The sequence below is a fragment of the Ctenopharyngodon idella genome, chromosome 1, assembly GCF_019924925.1.
Source record: "Ctenopharyngodon idella isolate HZGC_01 chromosome 1, HZGC01, whole genome shotgun sequence".
Classification (NCBI taxonomy): domain Eukaryota; kingdom Metazoa; phylum Chordata; class Actinopteri; order Cypriniformes; family Xenocyprididae; genus Ctenopharyngodon; species Ctenopharyngodon idella.
This window is the reverse complement of record NC_067220.1, coordinates 5,222,099-5,244,593: the sequence shown is the minus strand read 5'-3', so window position 1 is coordinate 5,244,593 and position 22,495 is coordinate 5,222,099. Positions and strand designations below refer to the sequence as shown.

Here is a 22,495-nt window from a genome sequence, read left to right as displayed (position 1 = left end):
TCAAAAGCGCTGATGTCTAGACTTGCATATAAATCATGACATTTTGACAGTAAAATATATATATATATATATAAAAGCAATATCACACTCGTAGCCGTGTGATATGGCTGTAGGTAATCACAGCGTGCTGATATACAGCCATATCGCACGGCTACGAGTGTGATATTGCGTTTAAACAACAGTTCGACGGCACGAGTGTGTAAATAAATAAGAAATAACAACGGAGTGCCTTTAAAAACCCTCTTTTGTGCAGAACTACTTCCTTCTACCATGGATTCAAATCTCAAGTTGACAGTTTAACAGTTGAGCCCAAGAAAACGTCAGAATTAGTAACGAAGGAACGTTGAGTCGCTTCATTTAAGCTTATTGTATTATGTAGAGTATTATGGTATTATGAGAGAGATCAACTAAACAAGTGTATTACCTGCATCTGATATAGCATTCATTCTTCAGGTCGATGTCCATATTATAAAAAATCAGTTTGAATGTCCGCTGAGAAAAGCATCCTTTGTCCTTTTAAAAGTTAAGGGGATTAACAACGATAAATTAACAACGATAGCCATTATAAAATACACAAACACAGGCAAATTAAAGTTAAATATAGCCTAAATATAAAGTTATGAAATCGTTTTGCTCTGGAACAAGTAATAGATTATTAAGACCAAAGATTGCCCGTTTGATATACTCCAAATTAATTATATTGTTAGCAACTATCTACATAAGAGCCAGCGGCAAATACCCGAAGGATTTGCTCGGCCACCATGATAGTCGCTTCAAGAGGAGTGATACAAACGATGAAAATGTAGGAGTGCTGTTATCACTAGAATATTGCATGGCTCTCAGCCAATCAGATTAAAGAACCAGAAAGAACTGGTGTATGTATGTAACGGTTGTATGTAGTGTGTGTAGCTTTTCATTTCTTAAACCACCATGTAGTAAGACACATCATGGCCATATTCCAGGATGACAAAGTCAAGATTTATCAGGCTCAAATTGTGAAAGAATGGTCGGGAGAGAGCATGAAAAATCATTTTTATAAATGTTGTGGTGTTATTTTCATCAAGAAGTGCATCAATTTTTGGTCAAGATCTAACAATTTTTTTTTTCTGGTCAATAACAGCTTTTTGTAGCCAAAACTTGTTATATAGCAGTTATGTGCCTACATAAACAAGACACAACATTGAACTGCTAATACTAAACTAACCTGGACTAACAAGGACATTGTTAACATTGTTAACTCAGCACTATCTATAGATTTAAGCCTCCTGAAATAAGCCAACAGGTTGAGGACAAACATTTGTATACTTGCCAAGAAACAACACAAAATGAGATACAGTGAGAAGCTGTCATAATTTAACTTTCCATGCACACTTCTAGTGTTTTAAACACTGACGCCCGGAGGGGATGTTTGTTTTTAATGACCCTACGCTTCAATTAAACCATCAAGACATTAGGAAAATATTTTATGTTTTAAATTTTTAAATATGAGGGAAGAACTTGGTTAAGGTGTTATTTGGCAAAAAAAAAAAAAAAACCTACAGCTACAGGTTTAAAAAAAAAAAAAAAAAATGCACAGAAAAATAAAGAGCTGACAGGAAAAAGCAAACATTGACTACAATATAATCAGTTATTAATATTTCGTTGTTCAGCCTGGCCAAAAATTACGTCATACAATTTGTCATGTTTCATTGCAATATTATCACAAACAAAACAATGGACTCCAAGCACAACTATGCAATATGCTTACAAATCTTTAACACATTTATAATAATGTCAATTTTTCAGGCCAGACATCACTTTTGGCCACTACTGTAAGTAGTAATTAATAATATTATGTATGGATAACAATTAACTGTACAACTGTTCTATAAACTGATGTAAGTCCTCCTCTCATTTACTACTTTACATGTAGCGCAGCAGCTTCATCTAGTGGTGAAGAACAGAACTGCACAAGCGAAGCAGTTGGAAAGACACCAAGACACCTTAGTATAGTCCTGGGGCCGTATTCACAAAACATTTTATCTTACCGCTAAGAGTTCTCCTAAATGGCAGTAAAAGTTCTTAGCTAAGAGTTCTCTCTTTAAACCTATTCACAAAGCTGCTGAGATTAACTTTTGGTCTCTCAGGAACAGAGAGAAGTCTTAAGCTAAGAGAAAGGGCGGGGTTGATCTTGTTGCTATGGATGATGTCAACACGCTTACTAACTCTGCCCACAGTGATTGGCTGATAGGGGAAGAGTCTCTGTCAGTGATTTATTCATAGAAATGTTTCCATATTCAAATAAAGATTTTAAAATGTAGGCTAAGTGTCACTAATTAAACAAGTATATGTTCAGCTAATTGTCAGCCTCTTACATGTCTGCATCTCGAAATCAAGCGACAAATGATGTTTTATAAGCCTTGACAGTTTTCTGCATGCCTCCGCCACCCTGATACCTCACTCTCGGCTAGTTCCTATTCCCAGGATATGGGGAAGTACTCTGGGTTTGGGCTAAATTCCGAGCTTGGAGTCCTCAATCCCTTCGGACAGCACAGCAAATATGCTTATTTTACTCTATTCAATCAGTTGAACTCATAAAAACAACTGCCACAGGTAATCTGACATTATTTTCTTTTTTATTTATTTATTTTCAAAAGTTTATTTTTGGCGTTTTTGCCTTTTTATTATAATAGGGCAGTGAGTAGACCGGAAGCGAAGTGGGAGAGAGAAAGGGGGGACGGGATCGGAAAAAGGTCCACGAGCCGGTGTTGTGCCGAATTTCAACCCCCTGCCAGATTATTACCCCACTAGTATTGGTAGATTTAGGAGTAGGTGTTGGGGGAGGGGTTAGGATTAGGGGTGGGGTTAAGATTACGCAATCAGGGAGCGACTTCAACGAGGGGGATAAAAATTTGGTAGGGGGTCGAAATTCGGCACAGCACCGGAACTCAAACTCGGGTCACCTGAGCTGCCCACAAGGCTATTAGCGCTTATAGATTTTAATCGTCAATCAAAATATTTATTGCATTTATGAAGAAAGGGCTCAGAACTCAAGGCTCTATCACTTATCGCCTCAATGGTGCTCAGTGTCTTTGGGCGGATTGCTGGCAACATCCATTTTTGGATTGTTTGTGATTTAGTCTTAGTGATTTAAGAGTCCTCTTGACTACTACTAACTTTTCATAGATTTAGGAGCTAGTATTAGCGCTGAAATGCTTTGTTAAATACTTTTAGGAGTCCTAAATTTAGGACTGACACACCCATTATTTTTAATTCCTTCTCTTAAATCGGCAAGTTAGGAGCTACTTTTAGCCTTAAGATGTTTTGTGAATGCGGCCCCTGGGCCCGTATGTATAAAACTTCTCATAAATGCTTTTAAGAATAGTCTTAAGTTTTGACTTAAGTGTCAAAAAAATCTTAATAAAAAGTAGGACTTTTCTAAGAGTAGGAGACTTTTATAAAGAAGCTAAAAGCAACTTTTAGTAAAGTCTAAGACTGATTCTTAAGTGCTGACTTAAGTGTTGTGAACTAAGGACTACAATGATGTCAACTCAAAATGGCCGCCCTCAACCTCTGAATAAGCCAATAGCGAGCCTCCAAGGGTGAAGTCACAGTAGCACACCAATTATTTAATGTTGTTATAAATCATTTAAAAAGACATTGTTTTACAAATTAGAATTGATGGTGTGGAATATTTTTCTATTGATATGTGTCTCCTCGTTTACAATTGGAGCAATGATGTGTCATGAGTTCATCAATGGCTCCAACAACTCCAGGGAAGCCCACTATCAACATAAAAGTGGCTTGCTTTTGCTGCATGGCTTGATGGACAGTTGGAGAGTCAATGAACTGCCAAATGTGATGTCCAACCATATGAAAATTGGTATCTTCAACCTTAACTCAAATATTTTTAAAAATAAGTTAAAAGATGTAAGCATATCTCGTAGCTGTGCTTGGAGTTAATTGTTTCATGTGTGATAATGAAATTAAATTTCAAATTATTTTAAATTATTTCAAATTATTTTTGGCCAGGCTGTCATACAAAGAAATTTTGAACACATGCAAAAACAAGAGAACCAATGAAATATTTAAAACTATTATGCTGTAGTCAGTGTGTGCTTTTTTTGTTTTTCCTGAAAGAAAAAAAAAAAAAAACCTTTGCACATCAATTTTGGCCACAATGTTTGGTGTAGTAAATGTAGCAATAGTACTATTTAAGAGCCTGTTTACTGTGGACTGATGGGTCAGAGTCATCACCGCTGCACTGCTGCAGTTTTACAGTAACCAAAAAAGGTCATTAATATTTCATTTCTACAGTCAGAGCATTGATTTGTAGAGTGGGAGAAGTTATTACATTTAAAGTTTATTCAAAGTCATTAAAAGTATTAAAATGCATTCAATGTATTAGTAATTGTTTAAGTAATATTTATTAAAAGTTATTAGTTACAAAAAGAGTTGTCAATCAAGTTTATATCATTTTATCAACTCCATGTCATCATATAACTCAATACATCATATCGTCATCCTCATTTCTGCTGCCATCTTGTTACTCCTAGCTAGGTTAGGAGACCTCTGCATCTCTCCTAAATAATTTAGGAGCTGAGACCTAGTCTTGACACTTAATCTTTCTTAGTCATTCTTAGACTTTTGACACACTTAAGACTAAAATTTTACTCTGAGCAGCTTTATACATACGGCCCCAGATGAATAAAGTTGTTAGTCACATTGATTCAAAACCATCCACCAACATGCTTATATACATATATATAGTTGATTGGAAACAAAAACATACATTTTATGTGAGAACACTTAAGAACTCAATTCTCATAGAAAGTGAGAAAAGCATGAAAAAATAAAAAAAGCCACAGGATTTTGATGGCATCAGTTAAACCAACACATCTGAAAATTGCTGACTCTGATCTCAAGGTTTATTTATACGGAAGTTTCAGTACCACCAAACTTACAATGTCTCAACAGTGCAATGATGAAACACTAATGACACACTGTTTGAGCTCAGACAAGTATCTACTAGATCAGTCTCAGGTGAAGTATCATTTACATATGATAAAACCATTGCTTTAGTAGTAGTGTTTGCAAAGATAAGAATGACTGTTACTATTGCTCATAGTTTATGGAGGGGGGTTTCTTTCAAATTTTAAGTAATAAACATCAGAAACTTGTGCAGCAACGTTTGTGCTCCAGATATGAATGTTTGCTCAAATGTGTCTAGTGGAGGACAGGAGTGGAATCCAGAGTTATTTTAGCTAACTAAAACTACAAAAAAAAAAAAAAAAAAAAAAACTTTCATTTTCATTTAGTAGCCTTATGTACTAAAATAACTAAAACTGAAATAAAAAATAAGAAATGCATATACATTTTGATAACATTTTACAATAAGGTCTCATTTGTTAAAATACATTAATTAACAAACAATGAGCAATATATATTTAACAGCAATTATTAACCTTTGTTAAATTTAGTTAATAAAAATGTTCATGTTAGTTCAGAGTGCATGAACTAATGTCAACAGATACGTTTAATCTTAAAATTGTATTAGTAAATGTTGAAATTAACATCAACTAAGATTAATAAATTATGTAGACATATTAACTAATATAGTTAAAGGGGTCCTTGATTATGATTTCACTTTTTTAACTTTAGTTAGTGTGTAATGTTGCTGTTTGATCATAAACAACATCTGCAAAGTTACGACGCTCAAAGTTCAAAGCAAAGGGAGATATTTTCTTTTACAGAAATCTCTTTTTAAGGGAAACCCCTGGTGTTAAGACTTGTATGGCTTAATATAATGTAAATGAGGTCTCTTACTGAAATAGGTAGTAGAAAACCCATGAAAGATGAGCCACAAGAGAAGCGATGTAAGTCTTTACTAGTGATAAGAGGAGAAAAGAATGGTAAGTTGTGAAGAATGTGGATGAATAAAACTTCCTAACTGTGTCTTTGTTCTCTTTACTTCAGCCCTGATGCCTTTGAGGCTTTTAGTAGACCACAGCTGAAAGAGCTTACAGTCGCCTGTCATGGGCAGCCTATAACACATCTCGATTGAGACAGACTGCCTCAAAGCTTGTGTGTTCCGTGATAAACGAGATATCTGTGATAGTATAAAACAGTAGCATCTTCTCAGCATGTTTAACTGTGTGTAATGCATTCAGGTGATCAGACATCAATCATACATCAGTAGTTCGAATAGCCACAGAGACACTGCACGTCTTCGATGTTTTCATTCTCACTAATTTTGCGCTCTGGCTCATATTGAAAAGGCTGACTGGGTTTTAAAAGGAACCCCACGGATATTAAGACCTGTATGCGTTACTAGATTACCGTTGCACCAAAACATACAGATAAAAATCCTCAGTCATCAGGGCTAAAGTGAAGAGAACAAAGACGCACTTAGGAAGTTTTATTCATCCACATTCTGCACAACTTCCCATTCTTTTCTCCTCTTATTGCTAGTAAAGCAGTAAAGACTTACACCATGTCCTAACTACACGCAATGCAATAAGATTCCAGCGACAGGCAATTTGACTGTCCACACTAGACGCGCCGTGACAACGACAAGTGATAAAATCAGTCAAAAACCACAGCTAATCAGAAGAGAGTGTGGGCGGGCTCTCTCAGCAAGAGCACAGCAGACACAATTAAATGGGCAAGTACATAGTAAAATTCATAAATATTACACCATTTAAACATTATTTAAAGTACGTACGGAGTGACTGAACCAATCTTTGTCATAGAATGTTTGTTCACATTGAGTTGACAGTTTGAACATTCTTGTGCCCATTTATTTATTTTCAAGATCTGAGGTGAATTAGCCAGTGTTGTGTTCATTACAGCTAAAAAGCTGGGAACACAGAATGATATTCAAACTCACATTAGTGCTTTTAACATTAAATAAAGCACATAAACAGTACCTGATATAATCATTGCCATACTTTCTAAAATAGAATCGCTTCTCTTGTGGCTCATCGACTGAAAATTACAAACAAAAGCTGCACAATGTGGCATCGTATATTATATTCCGAGTTGTGTTGCAGTAAAAATAGCAATAGGACAGTGTCAGTAGCTCAGTGAGTGCAACCATTTGACGTCACCGACATAGATTGCACTGTGCACCTAAACAAAATGGCATAAATAATGTAAATCTTTCATGGGTTTTCTACTACATATTTCAGTAAGAGACATCATTTACGCTATATTAAGCCATACAAGTCTTAACACCAGGGGTTCCCTTTAAGGACTACAACAAGCTTCTTCCCAGGTTTTGTGACATCACTAACCCTAAAATTTACATAAACCCCACCCCCAAGAACACACAACAAAGGGGGCGGGGCCATGTTGGGCTGCTTTAGAGAAGAGGAAGAGTTGTTGTAGTAGAGTGTTGTTGACATGCCGTCATTTTACACCGGACTGCTTCACAAACGAGGGTCAATTCAACGCTGGATTTGCACAAAAGATTAACATGACGGCACATGGTAGTCGATGAGCTGAATCAACTCCACAGCAACTACATAAATTTATCCACTAACCATTCAGAAACGTCTAAAAGTTGTAACTTCTTCCTGAGTCTCTCCATCAGTGTCGACTCCGGTTTGAACAATGTAAGGCTGAACACCGTTACTGACAATCCTCATTTTGGCTGCGTGAGATTCTCCAGCTTTGTTGTTGTTGAGCGACCGAAGCGCGAGCTGTTAAAGCTCCGCCCTCTTCTGGAAAGGGGGCCGGGAGCAGCAGCTCATTTGCATTTAAAGGGACACGCACAAAAACGTGTTTTTGCTCACACCCAAATAGGGGCAAATTTGACAAGCTATAATAAATGATCTGTGGGGTATTTTGAGCTGAAACTTCACAGACACATTCTGGGGACACCAGAGACTATTACATCTTGTGAAAGGGGCATAATAGGTCCCCCATTAACTAAAGTTAACAAATGAAACCTTATTCTAAGTGTTACCAGCATTTAAAAACAAATAAAAATGACAAAACAAAATGAGTAAAATAGGAACTAAACTCAAAAATGTAAAAATAATAAAAAAAATTAATAAAAACTATAATAGTATCTCAATGATACACTGGTGAAATCACACTGAACAGTTTGATTTTTTTTTTTTTTTTACATTGGCAAAAAATGGTTAATATTTAGTTACTAAAAAAAAAAACAGAGGTCTCATTTTCTCTCCAACTGAATGTGTTTTTATAGAATTTACCTCTGCACTCAAATAATCTGTAATCCCTGACCTTGTGAAGCAATAAATTAAGCAAATCTGTGACATGTGAATTAAGAAACTATATTTAGATGTAGTTCTATGGTGACATTCAGTATAATAATGGTGACTGTTGCAAAAGACTTGCTCAAAACCCTCCTCTGTCTTCACCAATAGGTTAAAGCATAGGAAACACTCCCTTCTCTCTCAGTTTTTCATAATCCACCAGCTGAAACAGTGTTAACCACCCATGCTCTCAGATCTCTGAGTCAATCCACGCCAGCTGACTAAAGCCTCAAAAGGTAAGACATACTGCTACTATAACTAATAAATCTATAAAATGCTACAAAATGCATCTCTATAAAATCAATTGTTTCTCAAGAGAATTTAAGACAAAACTTTTGTCAAAAAGCTCTATGTAGCGAACACGTTCTAGATGAGTGGCGCTGAAGGTGTGTTCACATACCAGGAATGCATTATGGATGTGTGTAAACAGGTTGTGAATGGGAGGACAGCTGTGGGCGAGTGGCTGGTAAGCCTTCAGGTGATAAAAGTTAACATTCCTACGACTCGCCATTTGTAGGAACATGCACGGCATCACGCCGCATGGTCTGACAACTCTACCAGTCCATGGCAAAGATGTTCAGTGATTAAAGGAGAGTTGCTGAGGTATTTTGGGTAGTTGCTTGCTGTCAAAAGTGTCCATGTGATCTTCTAGTCTCTATATGGCTCATGTGCATCTGTGGGATTTTTTTTTTTGGTCCAGCAAGTGAAAACATCTCTTCAATTAGACATGATTTGAGGAATCATTCGTGCACAAACTCTCAACTTTAATACTTAAGGGCCTTTCGCCATGAACACGATAATTAGTCATCTAATATTTTTCTTTAAGACTGGGACTAGTTGCATAAATGTAGCCGCTATGTTAAGACTGTCTTATGAACTAGTCTAACCAACAAGCAGTTATTATATCCTTAATCCCTAGCTTGTACTATTCTGAAGGTCTGAAAAAAATGTAAATGTAAATGTAACTGACTCTAAAAAGTTATGACCAATCTTGAAGAAAAAAAAACAGCTGATGACAAACTTGTAAGACTAGTCTAAGCAGTTTATTCAACCTGTCATAACTTCTTCAGGTCAGTTACATAAAAATGTAGATTAGTCCAATTTGAATTTGAAAAGTAAGACTGATTACCCATTGGTTAACTGCTGGTTGGCCACACTAGTTCTTGACATAGTGGCTGTGTTTTTGCATCTGTACAATGTTTGTGTTCTCTTACTGGAACAAAGTGTATTTAATTTGAACAGTAAATTAAATAGTACCTACTGGCCATACATTTCATTGAAAGAGCATGTTTCTATAATTTCATAATACTTTTGAAAAGAGGAAACTGAACTTTCTTCATTTTATCACCATTGAACATACACTCTTGAAAATGTCCTTCCTTAGTTCCTTATTGGCATTTATGGTTCCTTTAAAATTTATCCAAAATGGTTTTCGCAGCAATTCCATTCGCAGCAATTATTTCCTTAGTGTGAAGAACATTTTAATAATCTAAAGAACATTTTCCACTTTACAGAAACTTTTGGGCAATGGAAAGGTTCTGTGGTTCTTCGTGGAACCATTGATGCCAATTAAGCAACCTTATTTTTAAGAGTGTAAAGGGAAAAACGTTCTTTAGATTTTTAAAATGTCTTAAAAAGCTTTTAAAGGGTTAGTTCACCCAAAAATAAAAATATTGTCATTAATTACTCACCCTCATGTCATTCCACACCCGTAAGACCTTCGTTCATCTTCAGAACACAAATTAAAATATTTTTGATGAAATTCGAGAGGTATATGACTCGTCCATAGACAGCAATATAATCAACACTTTCAAAGTCCAGAAAGGTACTAAAGACATTGTTAAAACAGTCACGTGACTGCAGTGGTTCAATCTTAATGTTATGAAGAGACAAGAATACTTTTTGTGCACAAAAACAAAAGTAACAACTTTATTCAACAATCTCTTCTCTTCTGTGTCATTCTCATACGTTGTTTGAGTTCAGCGCTTCCAGGTTCTACATCAGAACGCCGACTCATTATTATCTTACAGGTGTGGAACGACATGAGGGTGACTAATTAATGACAGAATTTTCATTTTTGGGTGAACTAACCCTTTAAGAACTGTTCACTGAAAGGTTCTTGTAGGAACCAAAAATGCTTCTCCTATTGCATCGCTGGGAAAACCTTCTTTTGTAACCTTTATTTTTAAGAGTGAAATGTTTTTTAACCATGTGTGATTGGAGTAGACTGGGTGTGAACTTGTCTCATCTGTATTTTCACAGAGTATCAATGTCTGACAAACTGCTGATAAATGACACTTCAAGCTCCAACCACACATCTGTCTACCCCAGCGAAGGCATGCGCATTCTGCAGATGATCGTGACCGTGATGATCTTCATCGTGGGTGTTTCTCTAAACGGTCTGGTGGTCTGGGCGTTGGGGGTTCGAGTTTGGTGCCGCAATAAGGGATCCACAGAGACGCAGAGCGCCGACAGCTTCCGGATCTATGTAGTAAACCTGGCGCTTGCAGACTTGGTGCTGCTGTTACGTACGCCACTAATGGTGCCGTACTTGGTGAACCACTTCACTTGGACATTGGGGGAAACCGCATGTAAGCTGGTCATTTACCTGCGCTGCCTCGGATTGTACGCGAGCGCGTTTTTGCTGTGCGCCGTCGCAGTGGAGCGCTGCTTATGTCTCCTTAGACCAGTTTGGGCACGAATGAAGCGCCCTCGTTGGGCCGTGCCGTTGGCCTGCGTTGCAATCTGGGTGTTAGCGGCATTGTTCGCTTTACCCTACATTGGCACAGCCAAAATCATTCTCTGGGAGAACCGTACGGCCTGCATAGAAAGTGATTTGGGAGTAGGACAAGCCTTAATAGTTGTGGAAACCTTGGCAGGATTCTTGCTACCGCTGGTGATCTTCATGTCGTGCAATATTGCAGTGATTTTTTGCGCAAAGAAGGCCGAAAGCGCAATGTCTTCCCCTACCACGTCATCTGGACCAGGTTACACAACCCACCGGCTGACTCGTCTCTACCGGGTCCTCTTTCTCACCATGCTCCTCTTCCTAACCTGCTGGGTGCCTTACTTCACCTGCCGCTTCTTAAGGGCTCTCTCACAGGATCACCCGAAGCTCAAAGAAAGAGTGATTGCAGGCGCTTATGTGGCGCTATTTCTAGTTTACATTAAGAGCGCACTCAACCCCATCCTGTACGTGTTTGCAGCTCGTGGACTCGGCCGCACCATTCGTGCCTCACTTCTCTCAACAATCGAGCGAGTCTTCAATGAGGAATTATCCGAGTCTTTACGAAGAAAGTCCTTGCGAAGGAGAGACTCTCAGTTTTAGGGGAGCTTGAAGAGCTTTAGCGTAAAGTGCCGATCTGTGACCGGCTCTAGCAAGAGTCAGGAGGTCAAGAAATTTGGACAAACAAGCAGATCTCAGGTGCTTTTGAGCGGGCAAATCATGAAAAATTGACAACAGGAATAAATCACATGGTGCATGTGATGGACTGAGACTTTACATTCAATTTTATAACCATTCGATGGACATGAAAGTGTTTCAGACACCAATTTGGATGTATTATTGTAGCACTTTGCATTTTAGAAACTTAACAGCAAATGAAAGACAAGGCTTTCCCTCTGGACTTGCTTGCTTTGACTGAAGGCTTTTGAGGCTTAAATCATTAAACATTACTAAAGAATATTCTCTTATGTCCATGCAGTAGAAATATTATCTGCTTAACTAGTCACCCAGATTATTGGCAAAACATTTAAAACAGATCACACATAAATGAAAGAACATCTGGTACATACCAAACTTGCCATCTCCATCTTAAAGATTATAAATAAAGAAGCTGTTGATCAATTTGCCATATATTATCTGATAGAGGCGAGAAAGCTAAATCTTCTGAATTGAATTGAATTGATTCATTGATTGTTGATATTGTTGCATTAATGCTTGAGATGCATGTAATTTCGGTGTCTAGTTCTTTCATTTTTGAAATAAATAAGCAGTTATTTTGTTTATCAGCTGTTTGTGTCTGTGTAAACTTAAGAAACGGTCTCCTTCTGTGAAGGTCAGTCCAGGGCTGTGTCTCTATGAGCGGCTTGTACTGAATCCACCTGTTTATGTGCGAGCTCCAGAAAGGCCCTCACATCCCCGAGTGCCGGAGCCGTCTGAAGTGCTCTGACCACTGCGGGAGGATTGGGGACGATCTTCATCAGGTGCTCCTGAAGGACCAATCACACGCTAGTTTAGCAGGCAAATCAAATCACCTGCCTGACCTTCATTATGCAGCAATGACCCCTTCATTTTGGATCCTAGTCAAACATTTGTTGTGATTAACAAAAGCATACTTGCACAACACTTCTAAAAAGTGTTTAGTGTTGAAACTGCTTTTCCTGAAAAAGATTGCATCAAGTCTGTCTGTATAAGTATGTTAGTGTTCCATATAAGGTGAAGGCACGTTTCTCAACATGAGTTTTAAGTTGTGCACTGTGTATTTCCGTGAAGATGTGGTGAGGAAGGTGTCAAAACTAGAGCCATATTCGCTATCAGAACAAAAAACAGACAGGCTCGGCCTGAGAACACGCCCACCCTCGGTTGATTCATTCACCTCAAATAAAGCAATTATCAAGAGCTGTTTACACAGAACAAGTTTTTCCATTTCACTGTACTACTTTTTCATTGTTTTTCTTGCATCTTTTGAAGTCTCACACAACGGTTTTTTTTCTCGCCTTACTGACCTACGTCTTGCATTTTTGCGGTTAAAATGTGAACCGGCACCTAAGGCTGTTTTCAAGATAACTAAGATAACAGTACTGTTTTATCATCAAAAGAGATACTATAGCAAGACACGACTTGTGGTCAAAGTGAAAAGTAAATGTAAATTCCAAAGTGGTTAAATCAATATTGATATTACTCAGATCGCAACCAAAGGAACAAAACAACTTACTTAGTTGGAAGAAAGGTCTAAAATATACTATGTCCCAATTCACCCGAAATCAAAATGAAACGGTAAGAAATTACATTTTGCATAAAGAAAATAGGACCATTAAGATTCAACATTATGATATTATTTTCATGGCAAATAAAAACATTTTCCCTGTAAATCATCATTAATTGCAGCAATGCAATAAACCTTTTTTGTCATTTCCATTATTCTTTCATGATTCTCATTAGTCTCACAATGTTTTAGGGGTTCAAGCACTGAAACTCTATTGTAATTGTTAAAATTTCCAAGGATCAGCATTCTCCCCTAAAAGTGATCGGGCAAACCAAACCGTAAGTCGTAGAGACTTGAAACTTTGAGGACTGGTAGTACTCACACCTTCTACAACGTCACCAAGGCTCGCCCCGATCGGCCTGACGGGGACGCTATGTTTGGTCAAAAGTACGAAATGGCTCCTGAACAGTTAGGCGTAGACTCAAGTGTCTTATATTGTTGGAATCGTTGGCTCAAGGCGGACAAAATTCAAAGTTGAAATTTTTGGGTATTTTGGATTTTTTGAAAAACCTACTTTTGTGAACTAGTCCTAGGTTTTTGGCCCGATCGGAACCAAACCAGTGCAGCGAGATTGTCTGGAGTCTGATTGTCAATGATTATCAAAAAAAATGTTGAAATTTCGATTCACGGTCCCAAACTCAGCACACCTATGTAAGAGCTCATTCTGTGGTCACGTGAAAAAGGACGCAGCGACTGGCCACTTGGTGGTGCTATAACAGCAAAAAAACATAAAAAAGGGCTATAACTACTTCACCGTTAGTCTAACTGACTTGAAAAATGGCATGCCGTGTCTTTGTCCGAGGTGCCATGATTGTCTATGAGGACCTTGACGTATCTCAAAAAACATGTTCGCCATCAGCCAATGAATTTTGAGCAGCTATCAGGCAAAGTTAACAGCCTTAGAGGGCTGTAAGAATTTCGAAAGAAACTGGCCATTGGGGGGGCACCTTCGCATTTTTCATGTGCGTGAAGGATTGTGTATCGTGTGATTTTTTGCACATGCTCACGACGTTCGTGCCACATGATAGAACTCTTTATAATGAGAAACTTTGCCTCTAGGACCGCCTCTGTCCATCAAAACGTTCGTTAAATATCGGAGATCATTTGAAAACCCCACTTTGGCAAACTAGTCCTAGGTTTTGGGCTCAACCTCAATAAAACCAATGCAGCACAATTCTTGGAACTCTCTTAATGAATAGTTATCAAAAAAAAGTTTAACTTCACCCTTTGGGTAGCTATAACAGGGTAATTTAGAAAAGGGGCGTGGCCAAGTGGCCAATAGGATTATATTTTAAACAAGAATGCAAACTTTTATGGAGATTGGACTATAGGTGGCGCTATAACTGTTAAAAACCTTTAAAACCCATATATTTCCTATGGTAAATTGACTGTATTGGCTATAAATGGTCTTTTTTTGCATTACAGTAATGCAAAAATTGCTTAAATGTCAAAACATTAGAGTGACATTTTTATGGAAAATAAATATTTTCCCCACAAATCATAATTAGAGCAATGCAATAAACCTTTTTTTGTAATTTCCATTATTCGTTCCTGAATGTCAGTCTCACAATTCTGTAATACAATTTTGTATTTAAGCATATATTAACGTATAAATATTTTGTGTGTAATGCAAACAAGAAATTTTTTGCATTACAGTAATGTGAAAATTGTCAAGGATGTCATCATGCAAAAAATAAATAAATAAAACATTCTCTTTAAGTAAAGCCTAACTTGTCATTCTTTTGATTTTGAGGTGAAATAGGAAGTGTACAAAGTAATCTTGACTTTAGTACATAGGGCTCATTTGACAGGAAGTGAAACCATGGTTTCATTATAGTAAAAGTGTAGTAACCATGTTTTTTTTTTTTTGGCAGATCATCATTTGTATAACCACAGTTTTACTACAAATATCATGATTAAACTAAGGTTAAAGTAGCAAAATCTTGGTTAGTTTGTGGTTACCACCGTTTAACTACAATAACCATGATTTCTTCAGTTTTATTGTAGCAAAACCAAGATTAATTTTCTTAAGGGAAGTGTGACGTACCTGTAGCGTCGGCTCATTGGCAGGGCGAGACGGTACAGCAGGAAGACGCAGGACCGTCTGTTCTGACAGTTGGAGAAACTGGAACAGATCAGAGTTAAACACCATGATAAAACAACAGACAGAAGCGGTCACGTTCTGTTTAAGTGAAACCAGTTGTGTGTTATCAAATTACTGAAGCACGCTTGAACCTCCTGTGCCTTTTCCTCTTCATCGTCTAGTTTGCTTCTCATCATCCTGCATTTCTCCTCCAAATGATCTGTCTTCACCTCCATCTCCTCAAGAGTGCTAACAATCGAGCCCATGTTCTCCTAAACAGGTCCAGCACACGTAAAGGTTAATGTCTGGTTATGTCACGAACAAATGATCATCTTGACTTGTTCATCACCTCTAGAGACTCAAGCGTCTTCTTGCCGTGTTCGGACTTCTTACTCTCAGCTTTGAACTGATGGGACACACGCATAATGTCTCCATGTTTTCTTGGGGGAACAGAAAGCTGCGCACACTTAGCCAGGAACCTGCGAAAACACATTGAGAAAGCATTAAGGCCCGTTCACACCAAAGATGATAACTATAATGATAAATCTGAATGTTCTCTAAACATCACAAAAGTATTAGTAACATTTAAAAATGTTAAACGGACAGTGCATTGCTGCAAAAAAGTTCTATGAACAATGTTTTTGTGCTAACGTTCTGAGAACATTATTAAAGACCAGATAACTTCGCACGAACGTTCCATTAACGTTACTGGAAGAACGTTTGTTCATAACTTTGCCAGAACGTTCCCTGTTAGCTGGGATACCAAAGATGTTTGACAGATTGTCTCTTACCGATCTTTAAGGCGGTTGAGATGCATCTGTGATTCTTCTTTTTCTTTGTTTTTCAATGCCAGAACAGATCTGAGACAAAGGCAAGATAAAACAACAACAAAATCAGACCGTGAAGATGACGCTATCTGGCACAGCACATAATTATTGCATAACACAGTGTTACTCACAGAATCGACAAACTAAGCATGTTCTCCAGAGCCAGTAAGGAAGACTTGGTCAGTGGCTTCCAATTTCCCTGATTCTTACTCTTTTTAGCCTTTGTTGAGGTTTTAACTGAAATCAGGTGAAATAAAGACAACAGAAAAACCGTTACACTATATTTTACTGTGCAACAAATAAGCAATTATATTCAGACACAATTAAAAAAAAAAATTAAAAAAATCAGCCGAAAATGCCAAATCTGTCATCATTACTTCCTTTTTTCAGACTTGCACATCTTTGGTTTTGGTTTTGGTTTTGCTTGTAATGAAGAAATACAAGCACTCAACAATGGAAGCTTGTTTCATCACAGAATAAATCAATTAAAAAAAAAAAAAAAGTTTAATTGCAACTTTTTAATCTCACAATTCTGACAAACTTTTTTTTGTAAGTTCCATTCTTTCATGATTGTCATAAGTCTCACATTTGTGTAATTCAATATTTTTTAGTATTTAAATCAGCATTAAAGCAGTAAACAACTACTAACATGTATAAATATTTTCTGTAATGCAGATGAGAACATTTTTTGCATTACAGTAATGTGAAAATTGCTTAATTGATTCAAATAAATAATGTCATAATACAAGAAAGCTAACAGAAAACATTCTCTTTAAATAAAAAATTATCATTCTTTTAATTTTGTGGTGACGCCTTCGAACATCTGTGAGTTAATATCACAATTCTGAGAGAAAAACCCCAGAATTGCCAGCTTTAACTGCAAGATATCGCAATTCTGACTTTTTTTCAGAATTGCAAGACATAAACTCACAGTTGCGAGTTATAAAATCAGAATTGCAAGATAAAAAGTCGCTATTTTTTTATTTTTTATTCTGTGAGCTTTCATACTCATCAATGAGATTTTTGCAAGATGTACAGTTTTCCCCTGTATTCAACAGCAATATGACCACTGCTTTTACTGCATGATAAAGATCAGCATGAGTCTTCTACTTCTCCTTTAGTGTTGAAGAAAACAGTCATACGTGTTTGGAAAGACGCGTGTGTGTGCATGTGTGAATGATGACAATTTACATTTCAGGAGAAAGAGGAAGCAAAGCCTTTTCAATAGCCCATTGATTTTTTTGGCAAACTTTCTTTAACAAATTGACAAATGAGTTTCAAAACATCCTCACTTTACGCAACGAGTCTGCTAATGTGTTCAAGTACAGACATCTGCCATCATTGCTCAACTTACTGCAGTTTTTCTTAGATGGCTCCAGATGTGGGCCCTCAGCAGTGGGCTTGGACTTCTGAAAGAAAGAGTTGAACAATATAGCAGATTTCATTATTAATGCATAACATGAAATTCAGGTTACATAAATGAATATGAAACTGAATATGAAGCTAACCCCCATGTCATCTAAGATGTTTATGTCTTTCTTTCTTCAGTGGAAAAGAAATGAAGGTTTTTGAGGAAAACATTCCAGGATTTTTCTCCATATAGTGGACTTCACTGGGGTTCAACGGGTTGAAGGTCCAAATGTCAGTTTCAGTGCAGCTTCAAAGAGCTCTACATGATCCCAGATGAGGAATAAGGGTCTTATCTAGCGAAGCGATCGGTCACACACTAAAAAAAAAGTAAAATTTATATACTTTTTAACCACAAATGCTCGTCTTGCACTGCTCTGTGATGCTCCACGCATTACGTAATCATGTTGGAAAGGTCACGCGTGACGTAGGCGGAAGCACCGCGGTAGGGCGAAAAACTCTTTGCACGTTCACTTTGTAGACACTGGATCGGTACTTCCGCCTACATCATGTGTGACCTTTCCAACGTGATTACGTAATGCGTGGAGCATCACAGAGCAGTGCAAGACGAGCATTTGTGGTTAAAAAGTATATAATTTTTTTTTTTTTTTTTTTAGAAAATGTCCGATGGTTTCTCTAGATAAGACTCTTATTCCTCGTCTGGGATCATGTAGAGCTCTTTGAAGCTGCACTGAAACTGACATTTGGACCTTCAACCCGTTGAACCCCAGTGAAGTCCACTATATGGAGAAAAATCCTGGAATGTTTTCCTCAAAAACCTTCATTTATTTTCGACTGAAGAAGACATAAACATCTTGGATGACATGGGGGTGAGTAAATTATCAGGAAATTTGAATTCTGAAGTAAACTAATCCTTTAAAGTCACCATGAAATCAAAATGGACAATGCTTATTTTTTATTGAATATTGCAGTGTTTATTAAAATCACCTTGTAACCTTTAATCAAAATAACTTCCTGTTTTACTCAGATATCCATTACAACAGGGAAGAAAAGACAATCGCACAGTCCTTAATATTTCCACTTTATTACTTCCTTCTTATGAACATTATATTTTAGAGATTTTGATTATTTTTTGAAACATTATAGTGATCAGAAAAAAAAAATATTTCTTATGCTTTTTCAGATGCACTTTAGAAGCCAAATTATCAAATTTAGAGCATATCAAAAAAACTATATTATTGCCAACTTAATTTGGCATAGTGTTTGGATGTTTAGTAACTGTAATTTGTAACTGTAACATAGATAAACACTATTTATACATGTTATTAATTGTGTGCAGTGTCATATAAATGTTCAATAAAAGACTGCAATGGCAAAATAAATAGTAAAAATAACAAATTCACTTGAGGTTTGTGCATCTTCCTCTCTGCGGCTCCTTTGGGGCCCTGTGTGGATGCCCTTCCTGATCCTCGGGCTGTTTTCATCATGAAAAGCTGCACAGAAAAACATAAACAGAGTCTATAAAACCTAGGGGAACCTCCAGTTAACATTTAAAACTTCTCTCTATAGAGACAAGGCCCTAGAAAATCAGGTAAGGTACAAATATAACACACATACATTCACGTCGAAAGGCCCTTTACAGTGCATGTACACAAATATGAAAAAGTATAAAGACACAGTCAGGTTAAAGGCCTGTTCACACGAAGCTGAAACTGTGGTTGTTGGTGGTTCATATAGTGGAAGTCAATGGGTGCCAGTCAAAAAAACATATGAAGGCAAAACAAAATGAATACCCGTAACTAAAAATCGTAACGATCGGTCTGTGCAAGAAACTGAACATTATTTCCAACATTAAGAAATCAATGAATCATCAGGAGCCACTGGAATTAATTCTGTTTTGCCTGCATATGTTTTTCTGACTCTAAAAGTGACGGCACCCATTGACTTCCATTATATGAACCACCAAGGACCACGGTTTCAGCTAAAAATCTTCTTTACTGTTCTACTGAAGAAAAAAGACACCTACATCTTGGGTCGCTTTTTGGGTGAACTATCCCTTTAAATCAGAATAGACATATTTACAGATTAAGTATATATTTAGAGTATTATGGATATGAATAAATACTTTTTCTTTTCTTTTTTAAAGGAAACAAAGCCTTTTCAGTTGCCCATTGATTTTTTAAAGCAAACTTTCTCTCCAGCTAAAAATTTATGTTGTGGGAAAAGTGATTTGCAACGTTTCTAAAACGTTAAAATGTCGTGTTATTTAAAAGGTTATGATAATGTTAGTACAAACCGTATTTTTACTCACAATATAACATTCTTTGAATGTTTATTTGTAATATTCCAAGAAGGTTAACATTAACATTCATCAAATATAGGATATCACGAAAGTGCTGTTTTCTCAACGTTATGTAAAACCATCATGAAGAATGTTGTTCTAAAATCATTTCTCTCAAAATCATGAGAACGCATATCAATTATTAATGTTATTTAAATAACGTTTAATCTTAACATTTATATACAAAACATTAGTGAAAGTTGTGGGAACGTTCTTTGTTAGCTTGGGTTGTACCATAGTATTCTTTGAAGTACCATGGTAATGTTATATATAGTATTTGAGAATATTTCACTATGTGTAAACTAAAAGAGATCGACGCAACACGTCAAATCTAGACAGCTTCGTTTATTACTGGAAGCATCTGCTTTTATCGCGTCGCGTCGCTCACGTTCAGTTTAGAAACAGCTCACAGAAAACACGCTGAGGTAAAACTGTAACGTTTTGGGACATACTGTGCGCTCAAAACAAAACAAACCGCGCGAATTAATCGTCTATATACGACACATCCACCGCGACAGCACCTTCAATACTCACCTCAGATTCGCGCCACACGATTCAAAGCGGGAAGTGAACTGCGCATGCGCTGACAGAACTGACACTTCATTGGTTCCTTCTCGTACCACGTGCTGTTGTTTGATAACTTTCTTTTTATTAAATGTTCTCGTTTGCATTAATTAAGTTGGCTTGAAAAAGCCAACATATTGATATTCTATTTAAGCTTATTTTTCTTAGACTAAATTTTGCCCTGCTACTCCTCCTAGACTGTTCAAGCTACAACCACCAAACTCGGACTAGACCTCCAGACTGTTCTGACTCGAGTTGCTATATCTTTTCAGACTGATCCGACTTATGGTTTTCCTAAAAATGCTGATTAAAACTGGAAAAAACTCCCATTGACTTACATTGAAAATCTGAACATTCCATTAAACTCCAACTGTCAAAAATTCAAATTTAAACACACTGAAGCCCATTAGACTCAATGAAGCTGCCATTCTATGTACTATTACTGCCATTTAAACTCATTTAATCTCTCTCTCTCTCTCTCTCTATCTATCTATCTATGACTTCTCATCTATCTCTCTTCTCATCCATCAGTTCTCATCCATCTATCTATCTATCTATCTATCTATCTATGACTTCTCATCTATCTCTCTTCTCATCCATCACTTCTCATCCATCTATCTATCTATCTATCTATCTATGACTTCTCATCTATCTCTCTTCTCATCCATCACTTCTCATCCATCCATCTATCTATCTATTACAGTGGGTACGGAAAGTATTCAGACCCCCTTAAATTTTTCACTCTTTGTTATATTGCAGCCATTTGCTAAAATCATTTAAGTTCATTTTTTTCCCTCATTAATGTACACACAGCACCCCATATTGACAGAAAAACACAGAATTGTTGACATTTTTGCAGATTTATTAAAAAAGAAAAACTGAAATATCACATGGTCCTAAGTATTCAGACCCTTTGCTCAGTATTTAGTAGAAGCACCCTTTTGATCTAATACAGCCATGAGTCTTTTTGGGAAAGATGCAACAAGTTTTTCACACCTGGATTTGGGGATCCTCTGCCATTCCTCCTTGCAGATCCTCTCCAGTTCTGTCAGGTTGGATGGTAAACGTTGGTGGACAGCCATTTTTAGGTCTCTCCAGAGATGCTCAATTGGGTTTAAGTCAGGGCTCTGGCTGGGCCATTCAAGAACAGTCACGGAGTTGTTGTGAAGCCACTCCTTCGTTATTTTAGCTGTGTGCTTAGGGTCATTGTCTTGTTGGAAGGTAAACCTTCGGCCCAGTCTGAGGTCCTGAGCACTCTGGAGAAGGTTTTCGTCCAGGATATCCCTGTACTTGGCCGCATTCATCTTTTCCTCGATTGCAACCAGTCGTCCTGTCCCTGCAGCTGAAAAACACCCCCACAGCATGATGCTGCCACCACCATGCTTCACTGTTGGGACTGTATTGGACAGGTGATGCGCAGTGCCTGGCTTTCTCCACACATACCGCTGAGAATTAAGGCCAAAAAGTTCTATTTTGGTCTCATCAGACCAGAGAATCTTATTTCTCACCATCTTGGAGTCCTCCATGCGGGCTTTCATGTGTCTTGCACTGAGGAGAGGCTTCCGTCGGGCCACTCTGCCATAAAGCCCCGACTGGTGGAGGGCTGCAGTGATGGTTGACTTTCTACAACTTTCTCCCATCTGCCGACTGCATCTCTGGAGCTCAGCCACAGTGATCTTTGGGTTCTTCTTTACCTCTCTCACCAAGGCTCTTCTCCCCCGATAGCTCAGTTTGGCCGGACGGCCAGCTCTAGGAAGGGTTCTGGTCATCCCAAACGTCTTCCATTTAAGGATTATGGAGGCCACTGTGCTCTTAGGAACCTTAAGTGCAGCAGAAATTTTTTTGTAACCTTGGCCAGATCTGTGCCTTGCCACAATTCTGTCTCTGAGCTCTTCATTCAGTTCCTTTGACCTCATGACTCTCATTTGCTCTGACATGCACTGTGAGCTGTAAGGTCTCATATAGACAGGTGTGTGGCTTTCCTAATCAAGTCCAATCAGTATAATCAAACACAGCTGGACTCAAATGAAGGTGTAGAACCATCTCAAGGATGATCAGAA

The 22,495-nt window shown here is 37.5% G+C and overlaps 2 protein-coding genes across 4 annotated transcripts; one reads left to right on the top strand and one right to left on the bottom strand.

Moving 5' to 3' along the window:
- The first annotated feature begins 4,390 nt into the window (after window positions 1–4,390).
- On the top strand, window positions 4,391–12,275 carry LOC127517764 (C3a anaphylatoxin chemotactic receptor-like). 2 transcript variants are annotated; one of them, XM_051903860.1, is made up of 3 exons: window positions 4,391–5,022; window positions 8,376–8,500; window positions 10,527–12,275. In XM_051903860.1, the coding sequence occupies exon 3, from the start codon at window positions 10,534–10,536 to the stop codon at window positions 11,590–11,592; it is 1,059 nt and encodes a 352-aa protein (XP_051759820.1). In that variant the 5' UTR covers window positions 4,391–5,022; window positions 8,376–8,500; window positions 10,527–10,533; the 3' UTR covers window positions 11,593–12,275. The 2 variants fall into 2 exon arrangements, with proteins under 2 accessions (XP_051759820.1, XP_051759812.1); XM_051903852.1 differs by having other exon boundaries at window positions 4,391–8,500.
- cenpq (centromere protein Q) lies at window positions 11,752–20,467 on the bottom strand. 2 transcript variants are annotated; one of them, XM_051903870.1, is made up of 9 exons: window positions 20,406–20,467; window positions 18,934–19,023; window positions 17,517–17,571; window positions 16,294–16,399; window positions 16,127–16,195; window positions 15,685–15,814; window positions 15,472–15,607; window positions 15,300–15,377; window positions 11,752–12,476 (listed from the first exon to the last, which is right to left on the bottom strand). In XM_051903870.1, exons 2-8 carry the CDS (start codon window positions 19,015–19,017, stop codon window positions 15,313–15,315), a joined length of 645 nt encoding a protein of 214 aa, XP_051759830.1. In that variant the 5' UTR covers window positions 19,018–19,023; window positions 20,406–20,467; the 3' UTR covers window positions 11,752–12,476; window positions 15,300–15,312. The 2 variants fall into 2 exon arrangements, with proteins under 2 accessions (XP_051759830.1, XP_051759827.1); XM_051903867.1 differs by having other exon boundaries at window positions 15,488–15,607.
- Window positions 20,468–22,495: the final 2,028 nt, after the last annotated feature.

What these genes read in the sequence shown, in the direction of transcription:
- LOC127517764 (XM_051903860.1), top strand. Translation starts at nt 10,534, where the DNA reads ATGTCTGACAAACTGCTGATAAATGACACTTCAAGCTCCAACCACACA.
- cenpq (XM_051903867.1), bottom strand. Translation starts at nt 19,017, where the DNA reads ATGATGAAAACAGCCCGAGGATCAGGAAGGGCATCCACACAGGGCCCC. An exon ending in GGAAGATGCACAAACCTCAA is followed by an intron (nt 17,572 to 18,933) that starts GTGAATTTGTTA and finishes TCTTTCTTTCAG; the next exon opens with AAGTCCAAGCCCACTGCTGA. An exon ending in ATGCTTAGTTTGTCGATTCT is followed by an intron (nt 16,196 to 16,293) that starts GTGAGTAACACT and finishes CCTTTGTCTCAG; the next exon opens with ATCTGTTCTGGCATTGAAAA.